Consider the following 20349-nt stretch of genomic DNA (forward strand, 5'->3'; position numbering starts at 1 on the left):
AAATGTTGTCATACGGTTGTTTGTCCATCCATCAATTGTGATACCACTCCCTTCATAAGCATTGTTCAGACTATCAGTTCAAAATATTAATCTTTATTCAAATTTGTATCAAATTGTATATATTTTTTTGTAAGTTATGGAGTATGAACATTCAAGTGTAGCAATCTGCCAGGACTCTTAACTGGCCTGTGAACATACATATAAGAGAGCATGTGGTATAAGTTACAGATGACATTCGAAGTTAAACACAAGATGGAACTGAACTATCACACTTAATTACACACACACACATACAGCACTCGTTACACTTTTAAATGTGTTAAAGTCAACTGCTGGATCACGTGCCACTGCTTACATCATCAACAACATTTGTGCAAAGGATTGTGCAAAAACTTGGTCTATTTCTAAACTGTGCAAAAACATGCCAAACTATTTCATTCTTTCCCCCCATATCTAAACACAACGAGACTCCAGATACCTCGTACAGTTTTTGCTTAAAAGTAAAAAACCTGCATGAAAGCAGTCTGCGACTATTTTCCAAAAAGCATTTCATTATTTGACCAGCAGAGGGCATTCCAGCACAGTAACAAATCTCAAGTCTTATGGCAGTGACATCCGCACACAGTCCATGCAAAATATCTCTGAAAAGGGAACAGTGGTTCTTCTAAAGCTTCAGAATTCTTTTATTGTGTTTTTTTTTTTTTTATCTTCAAAATGAGCTCTGGGTGAAATATCTAGATTTCGGAAGGCGCCTACAACACACTGCATCGTGGGAGTTGTAGTTTCCCGTCAAGGCCCCCCATTGGCATCCTGTAGCTCCTCCCGGATGGCGTTGAGCTCCACCAGCCCTCGGTGCAGCTGGTGGCCCAGAGACTTGATCAGGGACACCACCTCCTTCTTGCATCCCTTCTTCAACTCCCGTGAGTCTTTGGTGAAGTACTTGTCCATGCCCTGGAACAGGGACCTCACGGCCGTCAGCAAGCTCTCGGTCACCTCCCCGGCTCGCAGAGCAGGCCGGTCCACGAGGCTGACCATCTGGACGGCCCGTCTCACCTGCAGGGTGACAGGCAGGCAGAAATACAGATGAGAAGGCAGGAGGACAGGTAGTCAGACAGAAAGAGTAACTTTTTACTTCATAATATCTGATACATTACAATCAGGGCAAAGAGGCATAGGACAGAAAAGGGAAAATTAGGAAAAGATGCTACACATTTTTCAGCATCTTGAACAACAAATAGAAAGGGAATTACCATCCATAAATCTCACAACTATGGCACAGTGAAAGTGAGGCAAACAGGAACCAAAACAGGCAGTGACAGGGCGTAACACAGGGTAAGAAGGTGGTGGACAGAGAGCGAGCATACTCACCTCCCAGTCTCCAGAGTAGTGATGTGTGCCAGCTCTGAGGAGGGAGTGCACCCTGAGCTTGAAGAGGCCCTGCACGATGTACCTCAGCACCCTGGCCAAGTCCTCCAGCCTGGCCTCAAAGTCCTGCAGCACCACCTCCACCTGCAACACAGCTCATCCACTCAGACAGGGACAGTCTCGTCTGTCTACTGTCTCTATCCGTCCGTCTGTCCACCCTCACACAGGGAGGTGGGCAGGCGGAAAGGCGAGGTAGCGTGTCAAATCCAGACAGCCATCCCTCCCCTACTTCACTCTCTCGCTCGCTCCCTCTACCCTGTCGCCCACATGTCCGACGCTCCTACCTTCTTGCAGTCCTGCATGTTGTTCACGTTGTCCGAGATGGTCGCCGTGGCCGTCGTGATCCCGCCCGCCGCCGCCACGCCGATGCCCACCGCCGTAGCGATGAGCGAGACGCCAAACGTGATGGGCGCCAGGGCGATGCCGGCGATGGCCGCCGCGCCGCCCACGGCCACCGTGGTGCCGCCGGTGATGTTGCCGATCTTGGCCTTCCGGTGGAAGTTGCTGATGTCTTCGGCGATGGCGCCCAGCGTCATGACGTGCTGCCAGAGGACCTCGGCGCGCTCGGTGTAGAGCTTGTTGAAGACGCGCAGGGCGCGGTGGACCTTCTCGGCCAGGGAGGTGAACGACCTGCAGGTGGGAGGGGTCAGGGGGGAGAAAGAGGGTTAGAGAGGGATGCAGAAAGGGAGGGGGAGAGACAAAGGGGTGAGAGGGAGAGACAGAAAGAGAGGGAGAGAGAAAGAGGGAGACAGGAATGGAAAGGAGGTCGTGAGAAAGAGTGGATGCAGAGAAGAGAGGAGTGGAAGGAAGGATTATCTCTAGAAACATTAGACACCATCCACCAAGGAAACGCTATGGAGAGGAACTGCTCTGCACCAGCCTGCTGTTGGTTCTAGACGGTTCTAAGGCTTGACTGGTCCAGGGAGAGAGAAATACACACTTGGTCTCATCCACTTTCAGAGTCTTGTCTTCATCATCCGAGGGCAGCTCATCCCATTCTGAAGAGACAAGATCAGAACGTTATAGTGTGTGAGAGACTGAGTGTGTGTGTGTGTGTCTGTGAGAGAGAGAATTCAGGAACAAGCGTGTGAGCGAGTCATTGTCTGTATGGTGTGTGAGAGAAGTGCATGTACGTCGACCGCGTGTGTGTGCAACTCACGTTCCACGGTGTTCCACCACTCCATCAAGCTGTCGGTGTCCTGGGGGAAGAGAGACCATGTGAGTGAGTGTCACCTCTCTCTCTCTCTCAACGTCGCACGTGTTACACTCCTCTAGTGACGCCAATCTAATAGGCAGGGCTGGCCTTCTGGCATTACAGGGGTCAGGTGGCTGAGCGGTGAGGGAATCGGGCTAGTAATCTGAAGGTTGCCAGTTCGATTCCCGGTCATGCCAACTGACGTTGTGTCCTTGGGAAAGGCACTTCACCCTACTTGCCTCGGGGGGAATGTCCCTGTACTTACTGTAAGTCGCTCTGGATAAGAGCGTCTGCTAAATGACTAAATGTAAATTACAATCCCCATAAGTGTAGACCTGGGACCAGAACTCACCCCTTCCTCTTCCTCCTCCTCTTCTTCTTCTTCTTCGCCCTCCAGACCCCCTGGCAGCCGCCCGTCCATCTGGGCTGAGCACCACTCCGCCTGAGAGATGGACAGATGGATGTCTTTGTCGTTTCCATAAACAAGTCTTTACTTGTCAAGTCATTTCTAATAAAGTCAACAATTATATTGAGGGGGCGGCCTGGTAGCTCATGGGATAAGTGTGGGTACCATGTAGGCTCATCCCAGTGGCCTGGGACTTAATCCGGCCTTGGCCCTTCACTGCATGTCTTCCTCTCTCTCTCCCTGCCTTTCCTGTCACACTTCAAATATGTCTAATAAAGCATGAAAAAGGCCCAGAAATATACCTTGAATTTTTTTTTCTGTAGACAATAAAGATGAATGTGTTAGGAGCGGTGTTTGAATGGAGAGGCCTCTGTGTTTGTGACAGTCATGCTCGAAATATCTCCTTTCAGGCCTCTTATAAAACATAGGCTCTGTGACATTTAACTACACTGAATGAATTCCTGAGTAAGGATGACAAGGCCATGACTAGTCACCCCAAAGCTAAGCTGAACCAAGTCAAATTTGATTTGTATAGCCCTTTTTACAAGCAACGTCACAGAAGGCTTCACATACGCCCAGAACCGCACCTAGACCAACCTAAACCATCCAGGAAGACAAGAGAAAATCCCAGAAAAACTCTGGAAGAAAGCTTGAGGAGCAATTCAGTAAGGGACCCCCTCCTCCAGAGACGGTCGGCGACACAGAGGTGCTAAACACGAATCCGCGGCAAGAGTAGCGATTAAAAAAAATGTATGTCCAAGAGGATGGTGAAACACAGTGGATGCTAAGCTAAGCTAAGCTCATCTCTCACCCCGTCCCCCAGCTATGCTGCAGAACCAGCCCAGCGGCCTCTGTCAGAACATGATGGATACACTCAGGTGCTCTCTGTCTGGAATGTGTGATAGCTCACTCGGTATCAACAGAACAACAACCGCCTATACTACTGTTGTTGCCAATAGGGAAGGGTTGTGGCCCTGTGAACCAAGTCTGTCACGCGTGTCCCTCCTGATCACGTGTGTTTCTACACCTCTCTCCGTCCCTGTGTCGCCCAGTTGTTTGTTAAACCTCCGTTGTCGCTGGCGACGGTTGACAGGACAGACAGAGGGAGAACGTAGACAGAACGACAAACAAAACAGACGAACTACACAGACAGACAGGGCAGACAGACAGGGCGGGGAGACAGACAGTTACCTCAGCAGCCTCTGAATGGTAGTAGTCACTGGAGGTAGCTCCAGGCGGCCCAGTCACCCCTCTTCTCGGACTCTGAGAACAACAAACAAGTATTAGTGATCAGAAGGCAGTGATACACACACAAACACATGTATATATACACACACACACAAACTCTCTTACCTTCCCTCCTTTGGATTTTTTAAGAGCACCTTTAAATTTGGTAGGTTTCTTCTGTTAGATAAAGAAAGACGACATTATCAGTACAGGGTCACTGAGAGTAAGAAATACGCGGAAGAGAGGGAAAAAAATAAATAGACAAAATACCGGTTTGTATTCTTCCTCCTCGTCTTCGACATTCTGTCCTGCGTAGAATAGATGAGCACCCTTCTGAGGAGTGCCATCATCTAGGAAGCCCCCCTGAGAGAGAGAGACAGACAGACAGAGAGAGGGAGAGAGAGGATAGAGACAGACCACAGACACTGCATCACACAGGGCCCATCTCATCCACTGTTTATGCACTGATAGATATGCATTCGAAAAACAGGGACACTACAATCAAACAAACACCCAAACACGTGCAAAGACCATTTAACAAAGACAAGGCAGACTCAGGCTACAAACACATCAGGACTCACAGTCGACGCTCGTCGGGGTGTGAGGGCACCTGGAACGACCGCCATGTCTTCCTGCCAGAACGTTTCCTGGACAACCTTGGACTTCCGTCGCCTCGGGAACTTGAACTTGGAGGTCGTCTTCTGTCGGGGGAGACATCAGACAGACAAGTCACTCCTCCAGACATCTCAGACGATGACAGATGGTGGAGAAGAGAGGGGGAGATGAGAGGGGAAGAGAGAAATACCGGCTTGCAGTCCTCCATTCCATTCTGCTCGTCGTAATTCCACTGTTCTTCCGCGAAGCGTTTGCCACCTTTCTGGAGATGGTCTTCGTCAAGATAACCTTCCTGAGGAGAGAAGTAAGTGTCGGTGACTGGGATACTTCATACGTTGGTGTTCAGCAGTGTGTGTCGCTACGGTGTCCTGGAAGGACCAACCATGGAGTGTCTTCGCCGCGAGAAGTCCTGAGGGCTCTCTGGAGCCCGCTCATCTGGACTCTGAGGAGGGAGTGGACCTCAATCAGCATTTAAACAGAAATGTGACCAAATAATCCCTAGAAACTGTTGTCTTGTTACCTTGGAAGTCTTTATACTGGGGCGTCCAAGTTTTAATTGGTTTGATTTCTTCTGTTGAGGGGGGGGGGAGGAGCATTCTTTGACAACATGTGAAGAAAACAGAGGAGGGGAAAGAATGTGATGTAATGGGAGGGAATTACCGGTTTGTCCTCCATCGCTCCATTCAGGTCATCTTCCATCGCCCTGGCAGAGAAGAGGTCCGCACCTTTCCGGGCAGACCCAGCATCCGGGAAACCATTCTGAACATTTACAGATCAATGACTTTTCTTGAATTTATTTACAGTAATTACAGAATTCCCACTTAATCTTGCAAGGCTATGTTTAATGTCATTGTAAAAAAATAAAATAACATACATTGTCCAAATAAATACTGTATGAATATGAGACTGTAAAATAACCTTCTGCAGGAACCCTTCATGTAATGACAGTACCTTAGAGAAATAGTGAGGGGTGGAACCCTTTCCCCCTTCCAGGTTGTAAAATAAATCATCATATGAAGAGAAAGAAAGAAAGCAAAGAGAAAAAGAAAGAGAGAAAGAACCTACACGACTGAAATAAAGTCAAAAGAATAGAAGGAATAAAAGAACGGAATACTAAGAACATACGTACAGAACTCTGGAGTGAACTTCTATACAATCCTTAAAGGGGTCATAGAATGCAAAACCGAGTTTACCTTGTCATAGTTGAATAACGACAGTTCGGTGGGTAAAATGGACATACAGAGAACCTCAAGTCCCTATGACACCTCTTTCCTATGCAAATCTCACTATTTGAAACTGACGCTGTAAAACGGGCGATTCCCAAAGAAGCACCGAGTTGACGTCAACTCGGTGGTCTGTACCTTTGTCACACCCCAAATTTACATACAGCAAATTAATAACTTATGTTGTTTACAATGCTAAAAACAAACCTAATACAAAGTTATGCTTAGGCTACGACACTGAAGTGCGAGTATTATTACAGCTAACGGGTGCTGTTGGCCATGTTGCGTCTTTGCACCGCAGCTTCGCTCGTTGTAAACCAACCAATCAGGGCGCAGCTCATGAGCATACGGAGCAGTGTGAAATACCCTATAAAATCATTCTATGACCCCTTTAATGTCAACAAGCAAATCCCGCCTAGGAAGAATGCTCATACTGTGGATTCAACACAGCGGAAAAACTTCCAACTTTATTTGTTCCCGGGGGGAAACTGGTTTAGCAGCGAGACATTGGGTCTGTACCTGGGACTTGTTCTGCGGAGTATACCCATGAGCACGGCTCAGTTCTTCCTCCGGTTTCTCCTGAAACTGTTAAACAGAAAGTATTCTAAGAGTCGTATTTCCGTTTGTAACACAAGTGAATGCATGTCCAGTATGTATACTGTACCTTGGAACCTCTGCGAGTTGTGAATTTGGGATCATCTTGAGGATTCTCCTGTAAAACGCAAAATACATTGCATGGCAGAAACAGTCGAAGAATCCCAAATCGCATAGTCACGTTGACCATGCTTACATGAACACAGAAACAGTTTGTACAAAACATCACAACACCATACTATTCCATAAACTGCTGTACGGTTCTCACCTTTTCACGACTGATCGAGAAACCTCTCCGAGGCACGAACTTGACCTTCACTTTATTTATTGTCTTCTGTTCCGGTGATGAAATGATAAAGAGGTCAGAAACATCCTGGTTTAGGTACGTTGACAACATTACCGTGTAAGACGAGAGGAGGCACGTACAAACGCGTGGCCGTTGCTCCCGCTGTTCTCGTCTTCTCCTTCCTCGTCCTCGTCCAGGCCGGTGTCCTGTTAAACAAGGAGTGAGGACGGGGTGCGAGCAGCGTTCGTTTTGTCAGACGTGCGACAAGTCTTGGATCGTTTACCTCAGAAAATCGTCGGGAAGAGGGACTCCCTGAAACGTCCTCCCGTTTCTGCTCCTGCAACACCCAGACGTAAAAAGATCAGTGTTGAACATATTTTGCCAGATGAAAATATATGGAAAAAAGAATTACATGTATATTTAGCAAAAGACCCATTTAAAACAAAGCATTGTGCGGTTCTGTTTATGAACCTACAATCCAACCGATTTACAGTGTATGATATGCACCTTTGAGGGGGATTGTGAGTTTCTGTGTGACACAGAAATTTATTTTTTTACTAGGCAAAAACTAATGACCGACTGAACACGTCATGGACCAGTCACCTTGGATCCTCTGCGAAGCATCTGGCTCACCCTGTGTTTGAGATGTTTCCTCTGTGGACAGAAGAAGTGAGAATTCATGATGCCTACCGTGTGAAACTGAGAAAGAAAGAAAGAAAACCAAAAAAAGAAAAGTGTGTGAAAAAAAAAAAAGAAAGGCAGAAAAGGTGAGGGTGGACAGTGAGACAAAGAAACAGAAAGCAAGAACAAGAGTTAGACAATACCGGTTTGCGGTCATCCATTCCTCCATTCGGTTCCTCCTCCTCGAGATCGACATCTCTCTTGGGAGTTTCTGCATCTAGATATCCCTCCTGGTCATGTTCAAGGAAACCAAATATATCACCATCACTACTTTTACATTTACATTTTACATTTAGTCACTTTACTTTTACACGTTACTTTTAGAACTTTGACTTTTCATTTTTTATAAAACAACATTTGGCAAGATATGAAAGACATCTGACTGACCTTTGACCCTCTTCGAAGGGAGCTGCCGTCCTTGCCGTTCGCGTCGTCCGTAAACTTATCCTACAACGCACGAAGAATCATCAACAAGCACTTAGTAGTCAAACACACGGCACAACACTGACAGACTGGACCAGCCGCGTGCATCTACCTTGGACCCTCGTCTGGAGATTTTGGAGAAGATGAACTTCCTCCCCTTTCTCTGAAAAAGGGGGGGGGGCATATTTTAGGGAGTGACGGAGGCAGGCTATGGAAAAGATGTGTGTCTGTGTCTTGGTGTGTGTGTGTGTCTTGGTGTGTGTGTGTGGTGGGCATACATGTGTTCTCTGTTTTCCAGATCCATTCTCTTCCTCTCCACTTGCCCTGTCAGAGTCCACTTCCAACTGAAGAAACAGAGAGAGAATGAGAGAGAGCCAGAGAGAGAAAAAGAGAGAGAGAGAGAGAGAGAGAGAGAGAGAGAGAGAGAGAGAGAGAGAGAAAAAGAGAGAGAAAAAGAGAGAGAAAAAGAGAGAGAGAGAGAAAAAAACTGAGAAAAAGGCAGAGACACCCACAGACAGATGAAGGATTGGCTACTAGTAACTACAGTAACAGGAACTCAGAGGAAGCAGGGATGGCCCTACCTTCAATGACTCCCGTCGAAGTCTGAACTTGCCGGACTAATAGGACATAAGAAAAATTTGAAATAAATGATTAACAAATTAACCACAAGAAGACAGCCAAGTCAAAGAGTCGATAGAAAGATACTGCGATTAGGCAGTGGCATGGTGACAGGTGACGGAGAGGGGTTGTGTGGATGTAGTGTCAGTGGGAGTCAGGTGGCTGAGCGGTGAGGGAGTCGGGCTAGTAATCCGAAGGTCGCCAGTTCGATTCCCGGTCATGCCAACTGACGTTGTGTCCTTGGGCAAGGCACTTCACCCTGCTTGCCTCGGGGGAATGTCCCTGTACTTACTGTAAGTCGCTCTGGATAAGAGCGTCTGCTAAATGACTAAATGTAAATGTAAATGTAGTGATGTAGGGGAGTCAGGTGGCTAAGCGGTTAGGGAATCGGGCTAGTAATCAGAAGGTTGCTGGTTCGATTCCCCAGCCGTGCAAATGACGTTGTGTCCTTGGGCAAGGCACTTCACCCTATTTGCCTTGGGGAGAATGTCCCTGTACTTACTGTAAGTCGCTCTGGATAAGAGCGTCTGCTAAATGTAATGTAATGTAAATAGTGTGTTGAAGGTCAGGTGACTGGTGAAGGACAGGAAGTGTCGTGTGGATGTAGTGTGTTGAGGGTCAGGTGACTGGTGAAGGACAGGAAGTGTCGTGTGGATGAAGTGTGATGAACTGGTTCTTACTGGTTTCCAGTCTGAGCGCAGCTCTGGGCTGTCCTCGGGCCAGTCCTCGACGCACTTCTCCTGTTCACATACAGGTCAGGACAGGAGCAAGTTGATTACACACACACGCAGTGAATTAGCCACACATCACGGTAAAGCCACAAACACACATATACATTTTACAAGTGACATTTTCTTGACACACTGTCACACACCTGGCCCATGAGCAGAATGTTTGTGAAAATATTTTGTTCCTCCTCCTCAGCTGTGCTGTTCTGTAGAACAAGAATGCGTTTGATCACATAATCAACAAGATCACATGGCACATTGACTTAACAACAGGTACATCCGGATTTCACATACTTGACACACACTGTCTCTCTGTGTCTCTAATACTGTCAACTGTAACATTCATAAGAGATCCTGACTGGTTGATGATGTGTAATCCAAAAACGACATCCGTTATAGGACGAAACAGTGGGAATATCTTACATTCTGTTTAAAAAGAGAAAAGGGGGCAGCAAGGATGGAGAACGTGACACGTCCTGTGGATGTCCCTGATCAGGAGGCATTAATACAGAAGCTAACTAGCCACTAGCATCCTCTGATCAGGAGGCATTAATACAGAAGCTAACTAGCCACTAGCGTCCCCTGATCAGGAAGCATTAATACAGAAGCTAACTAGCCACTAGCATCCTCTGATCAGAAGGCATTAATACAGAAGCTAACTAGCCACTATCATCCACGGACCAACCTTAGCAGTGTGGCTGACACGAGGGGCTGGTCTAGGAGCTGCATGATCAGGCTCCTTCTGAAACACAAACAACCAAAAGAATTCCAAAAGGAAAACAAACAAAAAGTGCTTATTGTATGTGTCATGGCTGTGTGTCATTGTCACTTACGTGGTTTGACTGCTTGTGCACTTTGGTCCGAGGTGCTGGTTGTGGACGATCGGAAACACTGTTCACCTGGATGTTGATACATTTAGGTCATAGTTTGCTCACAATTTAAGGTTCTTTACAATCATGGGTTCCCAACACACATAAGAGTGAGTCTGACCTGGATAGTTCCATTTGGGGTTGGCATAGGCGATAAGGATCTGGCCTGGAGTGTTCCATGTTTCAGGCTAGTGGGGGTGGGCTGGGCAATGTCATGTTTGGTCCCGTCAGGGGTGGTGAGAGTAATATCATACGGTTTGTCTAAGAGAGCAGGGTGGACGGAGGGCTGTGGGTCGGATGCCGGAAGCTTGAAGAGATGGTGAGTCTTCTCAGAAGAGGAGAAGACATCTGAGCTCTTCTCTGAGGGAGTCTGGAATGAGGGTGTATTCTGCCCGACCTTCGCATCAGGGGTCACCTGAAAAAAGCCCTGTGTCTTTGAAGGGGCGGTGTGGAAGATATCTGGAGTCTGAGTGGATGGTGTGCTAAAGGGGTCACTCGACTCAAAGGGGCTTGCCGGAAACGGGTCAGGTACATTGGTGGAACGTTTTTGGAACGGGTCCTCTGTGAAGTGAGCTGGGCTTTGGAAAAGGTCCTCTCCTTTCGTAAATGTGGATTGGAAAGGATCCTCCATCTTGGAAGGAAAACCATAGAAGGAGTCCTCTGCTTTGTCAGAAGGGGTGTGGAACACGTCTTGTGGCGTGATGGGTGAGGCACGGAACAAGTCCTTTTCTTCAACCGAGGACGGCTGGAACGGTTCCTTGGTGCTGAAGGCTGGAGTTCCGAATAGGTCATCGCTTGCTGTGATTACGGACTGGAATGGGTCCTCTAACTTGGTAGGAAACACGTGAAAGAGGTCCTCTACTTTACTGGCCGTGGGTCGAAAAATATCGTCGCCGTTAGTGGCAGGAGCTTGAAAAATATCTTCTCCCTTGGAAGCCGGGGATTGGAATGGATCTTCTCTCTTGGTGGGCAGGGTTTGAAAAAGGTCCTCTTCTATCCAGGACGGAGCTCTGAATGGGTCTTCTTCATCGGTGCGAGGGGCTTGGAATAGGTCCACTCTATTGGGGGATGGGTTTTTCAGGAAGTCTGACTTAGAGGGCGTGGCCTCCAACGGACCAATGGTTTCCGGATGCTGTTCGATGGGGACGCCGGCCACTGTCGGGCCGTCGGCGAGCCGGACGTCCGGAGACACTCCGTCAAACTCGGGAGGCGGAGCGAAGATGGCGGACAGGCCGGCTTGTCCCGGGGCCACACTATGATCACTAGAGCCCTGTCTGTTGCCCTCCCCATCCACACGTCTGTCAAGGGACTCCTGTAGAGCACAGTCACAACTCAGCACAGAGCATCAGATGGAGGATACTTGACATCCCTTTGGAGGAACCAACCATGCCCAATATACTAGCTTCTCATCCATGGTGTGTCTTTGTCCGTCAAGCTAACTCTAAAAGGAACAGGGAATACTGGTCCTGCTAGACAGTCTGACTTTTTTCTTTAAAGGAACAAGCACAAGAGAGATGCAGTACTTGAGTGTTGATGATGCTTACTTTATAATGGGTATAGAACGGATTGTCTCTGGAAAACTTCCCATTGACTCCATTCTGATAGAGACGGGAAAGAGAGAGATACAGGAAGGGAGACATAGAGGGAAGGGGACAGACAGATACCGTTGATAGGTGAGGAAGAGAAACCAACACAAATAGATTTTAGGACAATGCAATGGAGTGGTGAGATACAGAATATTTCCTTGTATCCATAGTTAAATCCGAGTGTTTGACACTGAAGATTGTGCATCCGACAGCAGATGGTACCTCTGAACCAGAGTGGAATGGATTCCATGGAGTCTCTTCACTCTGAGAGTCATTCACAGACGATTCACTGGATGTGGACTGGATAAGATTCTGAGAGAGACAAAAGGGGGGAGGCAGACAGAGAGAAAGGGTCAGGATCGACTCTAGAACAAATCGGATGGGCAGGCATTTGGTTTCCACAAGGGCGCATTTTGTATATACTATAGCCCGAGGAGGGAGGGAGAGATTTACCTTGTACTGTTTCTGGAAGGGACTTTGGGAGACTCTCCTCAGCATCCCTCTTAGTTTTACAAGACTCTGAAAAGTCACCATTATCAAACGATCTTTGTAAGCATGACACTGGGTTTCAAGCGACCACAGTTACTAACAACATGGATAGGATGTTGGTCTGGTTTGTTCTGGGTGTTGCGAAACAAGTTATATGCCGCATCATCTGCATTGACAATGTCAACAGGTAAATAAACTGACTGTTGCAGCTCGTCAAAAAAAAACTTAGAGCTTCAAACTCTTCATCACTTAACATTATTTGGTGAAAGCCTAGGGTACATGAAGCTTTGAAAGCTTAGCTCTCTTTGTAAACGTCAAATTAAATCATTAGAGGTATGGAGTAGACTTGGGGACATGAAAGGGACAGTTTAATAAGTATATTAAACTCACCGGTCGTCTGTCACCAGTGAACCCTGACTCTTCAGAGGGCTCAGTCTGCGACGCATCCAGCTCCACCTCCACCTCCTCCTGCGCCATAACACCCCAATGTCAATTCGAAGACAAAACCGCAGGTCAGTTTTCAATACTAACACTAAATATTCGTCACAAGAATTAGACACAATTGTTGGGCTACTGTCGGTTAACTTAGTGCGCTCCACCTGTGCACGTGTCCACGCGGTTAACGCAGGGATAAAACATGTTGACATATAAACTCAAAGCTTACCATTGTCTTCTTTCACGTTATAATTGACGATAATCGATTCACGAAGCTGTTATGATCAAGAACCTCAATCTCGAATTCTGCACAAACACAACATTGCCTTGCGTGAATCACGCAGGTGTAGACGGTTGATTGGCGGCTCGGCAGCTCGTTGTATGAGTCTAGTTATTTTCGATTGCTTCATCCATCTTTTCATAAAATGTGATCCAACGAGTTGTCCGGGGTGGCTAGCCTACTCCTAAATGACTATTGGCTGTTCTCTTAGCCTACTAGACAGATGGGGAGGAATTACAAAGATTAATTTTTAAGTTTCAAGCTAAACTGCACAGAAGTTTCCAGTTAGTTTGAAACTTTAAAATGGCTTAGGCCATGTACTATTTAAAAAACAACCCGTAGGTTGTCTTCAACTATAGTTACAGTTCGTAACTTTTAAAATGGGTTAAAAACCCACTAAAAGCTAAACATTTTGAGACATAGGCTACTGTGTGTATTGTCAGACCCTTTACACAGTAATCCTCAAAAAAATCTGAGGATTTTGCCTTAATTTAAGAAGCATCAGTAAAGATAAGGATGAGGCTACAGAAAGCAGGTGTGTGACAGTTGGATCCATGCTGCTGCCTCCCTGTGGCTGTTGTGAGGCACTGCAGAAGAAAGAAACGGGAAAACATGTTATAATGATTTATAATGATAATAATGATAATGATTGCAGAAGATGTTGTATTTGCCGAACAACCAAAACGATGCCATGGCAACAATGCTCCTTCATTTTACGGAAGAGTAAACTGGACAGTGTATAATTTACATTAAACAAACAACGGGAATTGCAGTTATTTTGACTAAATGGGTTAAATAAGAGCAAGAATGGTCAAAGTAAAGTGAAATGAAATTGATAATAGCAATAGTAAAATAAATGACAAGGCAAAAATGTTATAATCCATAGGTGTATATTTAGGGGTGGACAGTAAAGCATGTCCCTATGTCAAGTGACCATTAAAACATCCCCACCAAACATAAGATGTACATCTAAATCCTGTGGTTTAAGGATTCTGAACTATACATGTTATACATATATAATCATACACTATGAATAAAGGGGGAGGGTATGGCTCGGTGGTTAGAGCAATTTGACTGCAGATCAATATGTTGCAGGTTCCAAACCCCATATCACAGTTTTGTTGCTGTTTTACCACCAAGATGGCACAGACATAATAAAAAGTCGCTCTAATAGCGTCTGCTAAATGAAAATGTAAAAAGGCTAAAGTTCAGTCTTTAGTCTGGAGGTTCAGGACTAGAAGAAGACCACTTATAGTTGTATTTAGCCTGCACCATTTTCCCTTGTTCATTTAATAGAAACCTATTATTTGGGGGTTAGAACAGTTTGTGTCTCATGGTCACTGGCTCGCCCCGGTTTGCGGTCTAGGTAATCCTTGCCTAGGGCACCAAATGTGCTAGGACCGGCACTGACTACATCCACTTGCTTATTATAAAATTACAACAGAAAAAAACCTCATCCTCTTCTCTCTCTTTCCCCCCTCCCTCTCTAAACTGCTTCCTTCGTGTTGGGAAAGGGAGAAATACAGTTGGTCTGTAATTCCAGTGAACTAGTGCCCGTGATGCAGTCAGTGATTAATATGTCAGTGAAACACACAAATACAGATTACTTGAACTATAGACAGTGTATAAAGTGCCTGTGATGAAATTGGTGGCACACACACACAGATTCCTGGAATTATAGATAGATAGTGCCCGTGATGCAGCTGGTAATGACAGTTCTTCTCAGTGGTTTTGGTATCTATATTTCTCAGATCATAATAGAAATTCTCTGTCATCTCTGAAGTACTTGTTCAACCTCCACATCATCTTTTCTAGTCAAATTGCCAATGCTGTGGTAGCCTACTTTCATGCAAATAATTATGTAGCCTTCATTTGTCTACTGTTTCCTACGATATAAATGTATATTAAAATGTATTATATTGGTTCTGTGTCTAAATTGTCTCACCACCACAAACATCTAGACATTTAGTTCATAACAGAAGTCATCACATGCACAATGGTTGAGCCAGTCATATTTGAGCCAGTCAAAACCCACATCTTTGAATCAATCTTGCCTAAAAACGTTTTTTGATGAGAAAGTAGACCCAGTCAAGCGTGACAACAGCAGAGGGCGCTCCCACGATCCCAGGCCTCTCACGGGTCGAAGCCACAAGAGCTAAAGCAGCTTTCACAACCTCATTAGTGGTCTGTGTCTGTCGTAAACGCACATTCGACTGTAACTTACTGTACTGTCAGAATACTATATGAAGTTCTACTAAGCACTGCCTCAGTCCTCCAGAGTAGGAGTGTACCTGGATCACAAGGCAGGTACTCTGTCCTTTTACAGTGTCGTCTTTGACACAGTGACCCTCCTCCACAGAGTCCAGAACACCTTCACCCAGACACTCTATCCTGGGATTTACCTTGGTTGGTATGGTGACAGTGCAGATATTATTAAACTGTGGTAGAAGAGGAGAGGTAGACCTGGTGTTTGTCAGTGTGTGATGGAGGGAGGAAGAACAAGGGATGATGATGGGGAGGGCGGTTGGGGTGGGTAGAATTTAAGAGTGAGGATGAGTGTAGGATGTACTGTTTTTGTGGCTATCTTGTTGTTATGATCAGTGACCTATGCACTTTGTAAAGCTCTCTCTTGGAAGTCGCTTTGGATAAAAGCGTCTGCTAAATGAAAATGTAAATAATTATACATTTACATTTAATCATTTAGCAGATGCTCTTATCCAGAGCGACTTACAGTAAGTACAGGGACATTCCCCCCGAGGCAAGTAGGGTGAAGTGCCTTGCCCAAGGACACAACGTCATTTTGCACGGCCGGGAATCAAACTGACAACCTTCAGATTACTAGCCCGATTCCCTAACCGCTCAGCCACCTGACCCCCCATCTTGTGTTGTTGTGGTTGTGTTAGTCAGCGGCCATGGCCTCCTCCACCCTGCGAGTCTCGGAGGAGCAGTTCCAGTGCTCCATCTGTCCGGAGGTCTTCACCGACCCCGTCTCCACCTCCTGCGGTCACAACTTCTGCCAGGCCTGCATCAGTGACTACTGGAACGTCAACACTGTTTACCAGTGTCTGTCCATTATGCATGGAGACTTTCATCAGGAGACCCCGAGCAGGGTATTAGCTTCAAGCTAATGTGAAAGCTTCAAGCTCATTCAATATTTATTTTCCCAGCATTGAAGTGAATCTTTTTAAATTTGATTAAAGCCTATCCAGAGAGCCGTGCATAGGGTGGCACAATACTGGCTCATGCAGGTTTTTGGAATGACAATAAAACTATCCTTATCCTTGAAACAAGTTACACATCTCGAAAGTAAAAGAACCTTTGAGTGTCTTTATAACACAGCCGTCTTACAAAGATCTGTTGAAGTTGGCAAAAACAAGATTCCTCAGACAATAAAAAGTCGCTCTGGATAAGCGTTCAGGGTTATTTCTGTGGAGTAATACATTTTATCTTATCTCAGAAAATCTTTATGTGTAGATTACAATGGGCCTCATTCTCGAACGCAGTTAAGAAGAATCTAAGAAGAAATTTCTTTTGAATTGGATTTAGGAAAACATTTGGCATTCATGAAAGTTTTGTCATCTGGGATTTGTTCTGAACTTCAGAAGACTTTCCGAACTCGAAGTCCTAAATCGGCCAGAGTTGTCTCAAATGCGATTCCTTAAAAAAACACAAGGGGAATCGCATTTAAGAAAACTCCGTGTTAGAAGTGTTAATGAATTTGTGAGAAATCGTTGGTGATTGCGTTCACATGAACTCTACAGACATCCTTGGATTAAAATAATTATAATAATTTACCTTGCTTAGTGTGCACACTGTTAGATCCAGTGGAGAACAATTCCACTGCTCATCTTACTGGTATGATGTTGTATGTGACAAATAAAACCTTTAACTTGCACTTGGACTTGAACATCATATAAATTCAACCAGGCCATCCAATTATCACTGATCACTCACTCGACCTATTTAAAGTGACGAGTGTGCACTGTGCGAATTACGTTTTACCTGGAATCGTAAATATCACAATATAGTTACCATATTCATTCAATAACAGTTTGGCGATACACAGAAATGTTGACTTTATGGCAGGGAATATCACACACTGTTACACTGACTGCCATAGTCAAAATTCACTCAATAAACACAGCGCGAGTGACCAGTGCCCAACCAAACTCAAGAAACACCGCGTGCGAGTGACCAGGCAGTGTGCAATACAGAAGCTTGTTGAATCACCTCAGTGTAGCGGTCCGTTCTGCGTCTTGAGAAAGTGCAAGAAAGGCAAGTTTGCCATCTAATACCCTTATAAGGAGCTGTCGGGGCGTGTATGTATGCAAATTCATGAGCACGAGGACGATATTTAAACTGCTGCGTAGGAACACATTTTCAAGGGTTCATGAAATTGGCGGATGTCTTTTTCTTACGTTGTTTTTCCGAAGCCCGTAAGAAACATTTCAGAAGAAACTTCAGAAAATGTTCGAGAATGAGGCCCATTGTTAGTTGTTAGATGCATTTGATCAAAGCTGATTTCTTGGTCAAAACAGGGTTTTGGCTTTTGTGTTAATTAGTTGATTTTATGTCAAACACAAAAAATTGTATATGTGGTTTACCAATTTGTATTCCCAGGACCATCTGCAAGAGGAGCGAACCCTACAATCTGCCCCTTCCGCTCCACGGAGACGAAAGTGGCCAAAGTGCTGTTGCCTGACAGGTAGGCCTACCTCTCCTCATTCCTCTCACTCATAACAAGATGCCCACTAGTGGATCACACTCTGGATCCATGATTTACTGAGAGACCAGCAACTGTATGCTACCTAAACACAGCCAGAGCATTGCAAGACTGACATGGTTAGGTTATCTCAGTACACTAAAAGGTTAAGTTTGGAATGAAATTGTCAGAACTGTCAATATGTTGTTCAATATGTTCTAATAACAGGCAGACTAAGTTATTGGAGATTATAGTATGGCAGGATTTATTTTCCTCAGCATATGCAGTACAATGTTTGATAACTTCTGCAGAATTAAGTGTCTTCATTTGGTACCGTTTGGTGTGAAACATCATGGAAGCTGATGTTCTATATAATTTACGTCAATCAGGAATTAGTCACAACCTTTTGTCACAACAATTATGAGTTGTGAAACACAGTTGAACCACCTGTCTGATTTCCATGTCTGTGTCCTCTGTCAGTTTACAGTTCATGATGTATGTTGTGAATTCATCCAACTGTCTCTGGGAGAAATGGCAGGATGTAGCCGAAAGAACAGCATGGAATTCCCCCCTGACTGTGAGTATTATGGTTCAGTTCAGTTCTTTATTGTCCCTCTGCGGGACATTGGGTTAGCAGCAGAGCACAGATAAGGTTACACTTGGATGCTTCATTTGACATTCATTTGACATTCTTATTAGATTATAGATGCAGACATTTAAATTATTTCCAGTTATCTGCCAGTGTTCATTTGATTAAAGTTTTATAATTATTTCATTTATTAAGGTTTAACAGTTGTTTCCATCTTCAACATTAAGTTATTAACCCTTACTTGTCTTTCCAACCTAATTATTCATAACTGATGGCATAATTGTCACGCTAACACTACGTTTTCTCTTCAGTCTCAGCAGACAGACTTCAAGAAAGGATCGGACAGTTCAAATACCTATTTGATAAGAACATCGACAAACTGCAAACTATCACATGTCAGCTTCTCAAAACAGCAAAGGACTTTCGCGAGGTTCACCACAAGAACACCATTGGTAGTCTGAGTGGCAGTGTTATTGGAGCAGCAGGAGGGATCACATCTATAGCCGGTCTACTCTTGGCTCCTTTCACCTTGGGCACATCTCTGATTGTGGCTGGAGTGGGGTTAGGTTTAGGAGTTTCTGGTGGAGTCGTTGGTGCTGTCTCCAATATCAAAAGTACCAAAGACAGGTCTGAAGTCAAAGATAGCATTGAGAAACTTTTGGCTGAATTTAATACATTGATGGAACCAATTGAGGAGAACCTCGAACTGATCCAAGATGATCTTGATTTTTTAAAGAAATGTAAAGAATCATCAAGCACAGACAACATCTTCAAATTCTTAGGGTCTGGGTTAAGTGGAGCATGCTGGCTGCTTAACGGTGTAGAAGATGTGGCATTTCTGGCAAATGTAGTCAAGTTATCAAAAATGTCTACCATTTCAATTCAGTCTCTTCGTTCAGCATTACACTTTTCAGTAGTACTGACTGGTCTTCTGGCTGTTGTAGACATTGCCTTCATCTGGGCAGATGCCAGGGAGCTCCATGAAATGAGTAGGGAGCAAAGACGTCACGCTAAAACTGAAACATTGCAGTTCATTAAGTCCATTGAAGACACAGCCAGTAGATGCCAGAAAGCTGTCAATGAGCTCAAAGAAATGAAGTTGGCATTTGATACGTAGATGTTTGTTGTTATGGATCCAAGGTCACGTGTTGTACAGTTTTGATTTCTGTAAGTCGCTCTGGATAAGAGCGTCTGCTAAATGACTAAATGTAAATCTTCTGTACTTTTTGAAGGGACATAATGTTACTGCTTTTGTTTTAAATAACACCATGTGGTGCTGTAATTGGATGGGTAGGGTTTTCCTACTTTTAAAGTTGTTTTCTGTCTTGAATAGAGATCTTATTTGGATTTTTGTTTGAATTGTTTATCACTTGTATTATTGTTTTTATTGATTTTATGTAAAGCACCTTGAGCTACAATTATTGTATGAAATGTGCTATATAAATAAAGTCTGAATTAATCTAATCGCTAGAATTTTCACATTCTCAGAAGCAAAGTATATAGTGATTATTCATTTATGTTTATAATGATTATCCTAATGAAAAAAACATGCTCAAAACTATATAATCATACCCTATGAATAAAGGGAGATCGTATAGCTAGTGGTTAGAGCAACTTGACTGCAGATCAATTTCAGTCAAGACACTCACGTATTAAAGAATATATTGTGCTTATTAAAGTTATGCATTGTGCTTATTAAAGTTATGAACTTAGAAGTGTGCTCAGGCTTAAACATTGGGTCTCACACTGGGTGTGGGAAGCAGGCTGTTCTTTGTGTCTCTATCTCTTCATTTTCAGAAACAACCTTGAAACCGGGTGGAGACGGCACCCGAGCAGGTGGGACGCGTAGGCAAGAACAACTCCCTGATGCACGAGAGAACAAGCTCAACCCTTTTTTAATACTTGTGTTTCAATTGCACTGTATAAATATATGCTGGGGAGGGAAAGATAGCCAGTTGGACTTCGTGAACCAGCCCAA

At 44.7% G+C, this 20349-nt stretch overlaps 1 protein-coding gene across 4 annotated transcripts; it reads right to left on the reverse strand.

The window, feature by feature from the left end:
• Positions 1-77: 77 nt before the first annotated feature.
• Positions 78-13236, reverse strand: LOC136938976 (uncharacterized). 4 transcript variants are annotated; one of them, XM_067231836.1, is made up of 35 exons: positions 13030-13236; positions 12756-12833; positions 12330-12395; positions 12099-12188; positions 11835-11888; positions 10412-11602; positions 10255-10320; positions 10107-10160; positions 9568-9627; positions 9374-9433; positions 8657-8692; positions 8354-8419; positions 8188-8238; positions 8040-8099; positions 7796-7882; positions 7575-7625; positions 7255-7308; positions 7112-7177; positions 6954-7019; positions 6756-6803; positions 6611-6676; positions 5529-5627; positions 5389-5439; positions 5251-5310; positions 5059-5160; positions 4835-4954; positions 4524-4616; positions 4380-4430; positions 4218-4289; positions 2973-3062; positions 2585-2624; positions 2366-2423; positions 1710-2055; positions 1369-1509; positions 78-1053 (listed from the first exon to the last, which is right to left on the reverse strand). In XM_067231836.1, the coding sequence occupies exons 1-35, from the start codon at positions 13030-13032 to the stop codon at positions 790-792; spliced, it is 3960 nt and encodes a 1319-aa protein (XP_067087937.1). In that variant the 5' UTR covers positions 13033-13236; the 3' UTR covers positions 78-789. The 4 variants fall into 4 exon arrangements, with proteins under 4 accessions (XP_067087937.1, XP_067087938.1, XP_067087936.1 ...); XM_067231837.1 differs by having other exon boundaries at positions 4835-4951; positions 10107-10163; XM_067231835.1 differs by having other exon boundaries at positions 10107-10163.
• Between the last annotated feature and the right edge of the window lie 7113 nt (positions 13237-20349).

The sequence above is a fragment of the Osmerus mordax genome (genome assembly GCF_038355195.1).
Source record: "Osmerus mordax isolate fOsmMor3 chromosome 23 unlocalized genomic scaffold, fOsmMor3.pri SUPER_23_unloc_1, whole genome shotgun sequence".
NCBI classification, from domain to species: domain Eukaryota; kingdom Metazoa; phylum Chordata; class Actinopteri; order Osmeriformes; family Osmeridae; genus Osmerus; species Osmerus mordax.

Bases quoted from the DNA above. Each gene is read 5' to 3' on its own strand.
- LOC136938976 (XM_067231835.1), bottom strand. The intron at 11,889-12,098 runs GTACCATCTGCT...CGTCTCTATCAG, and splicing joins CATTCCACTCTGGTTCAGAG to AATGGAGTCAATGGGAAGTT. The intron at 9,434-9,567 runs GTGTGTGACAGT...GTATGTGAACAG, and splicing joins ACATTCTGCTCATGGGCCAG to GAGAAGTGCGTCGAGGACTG.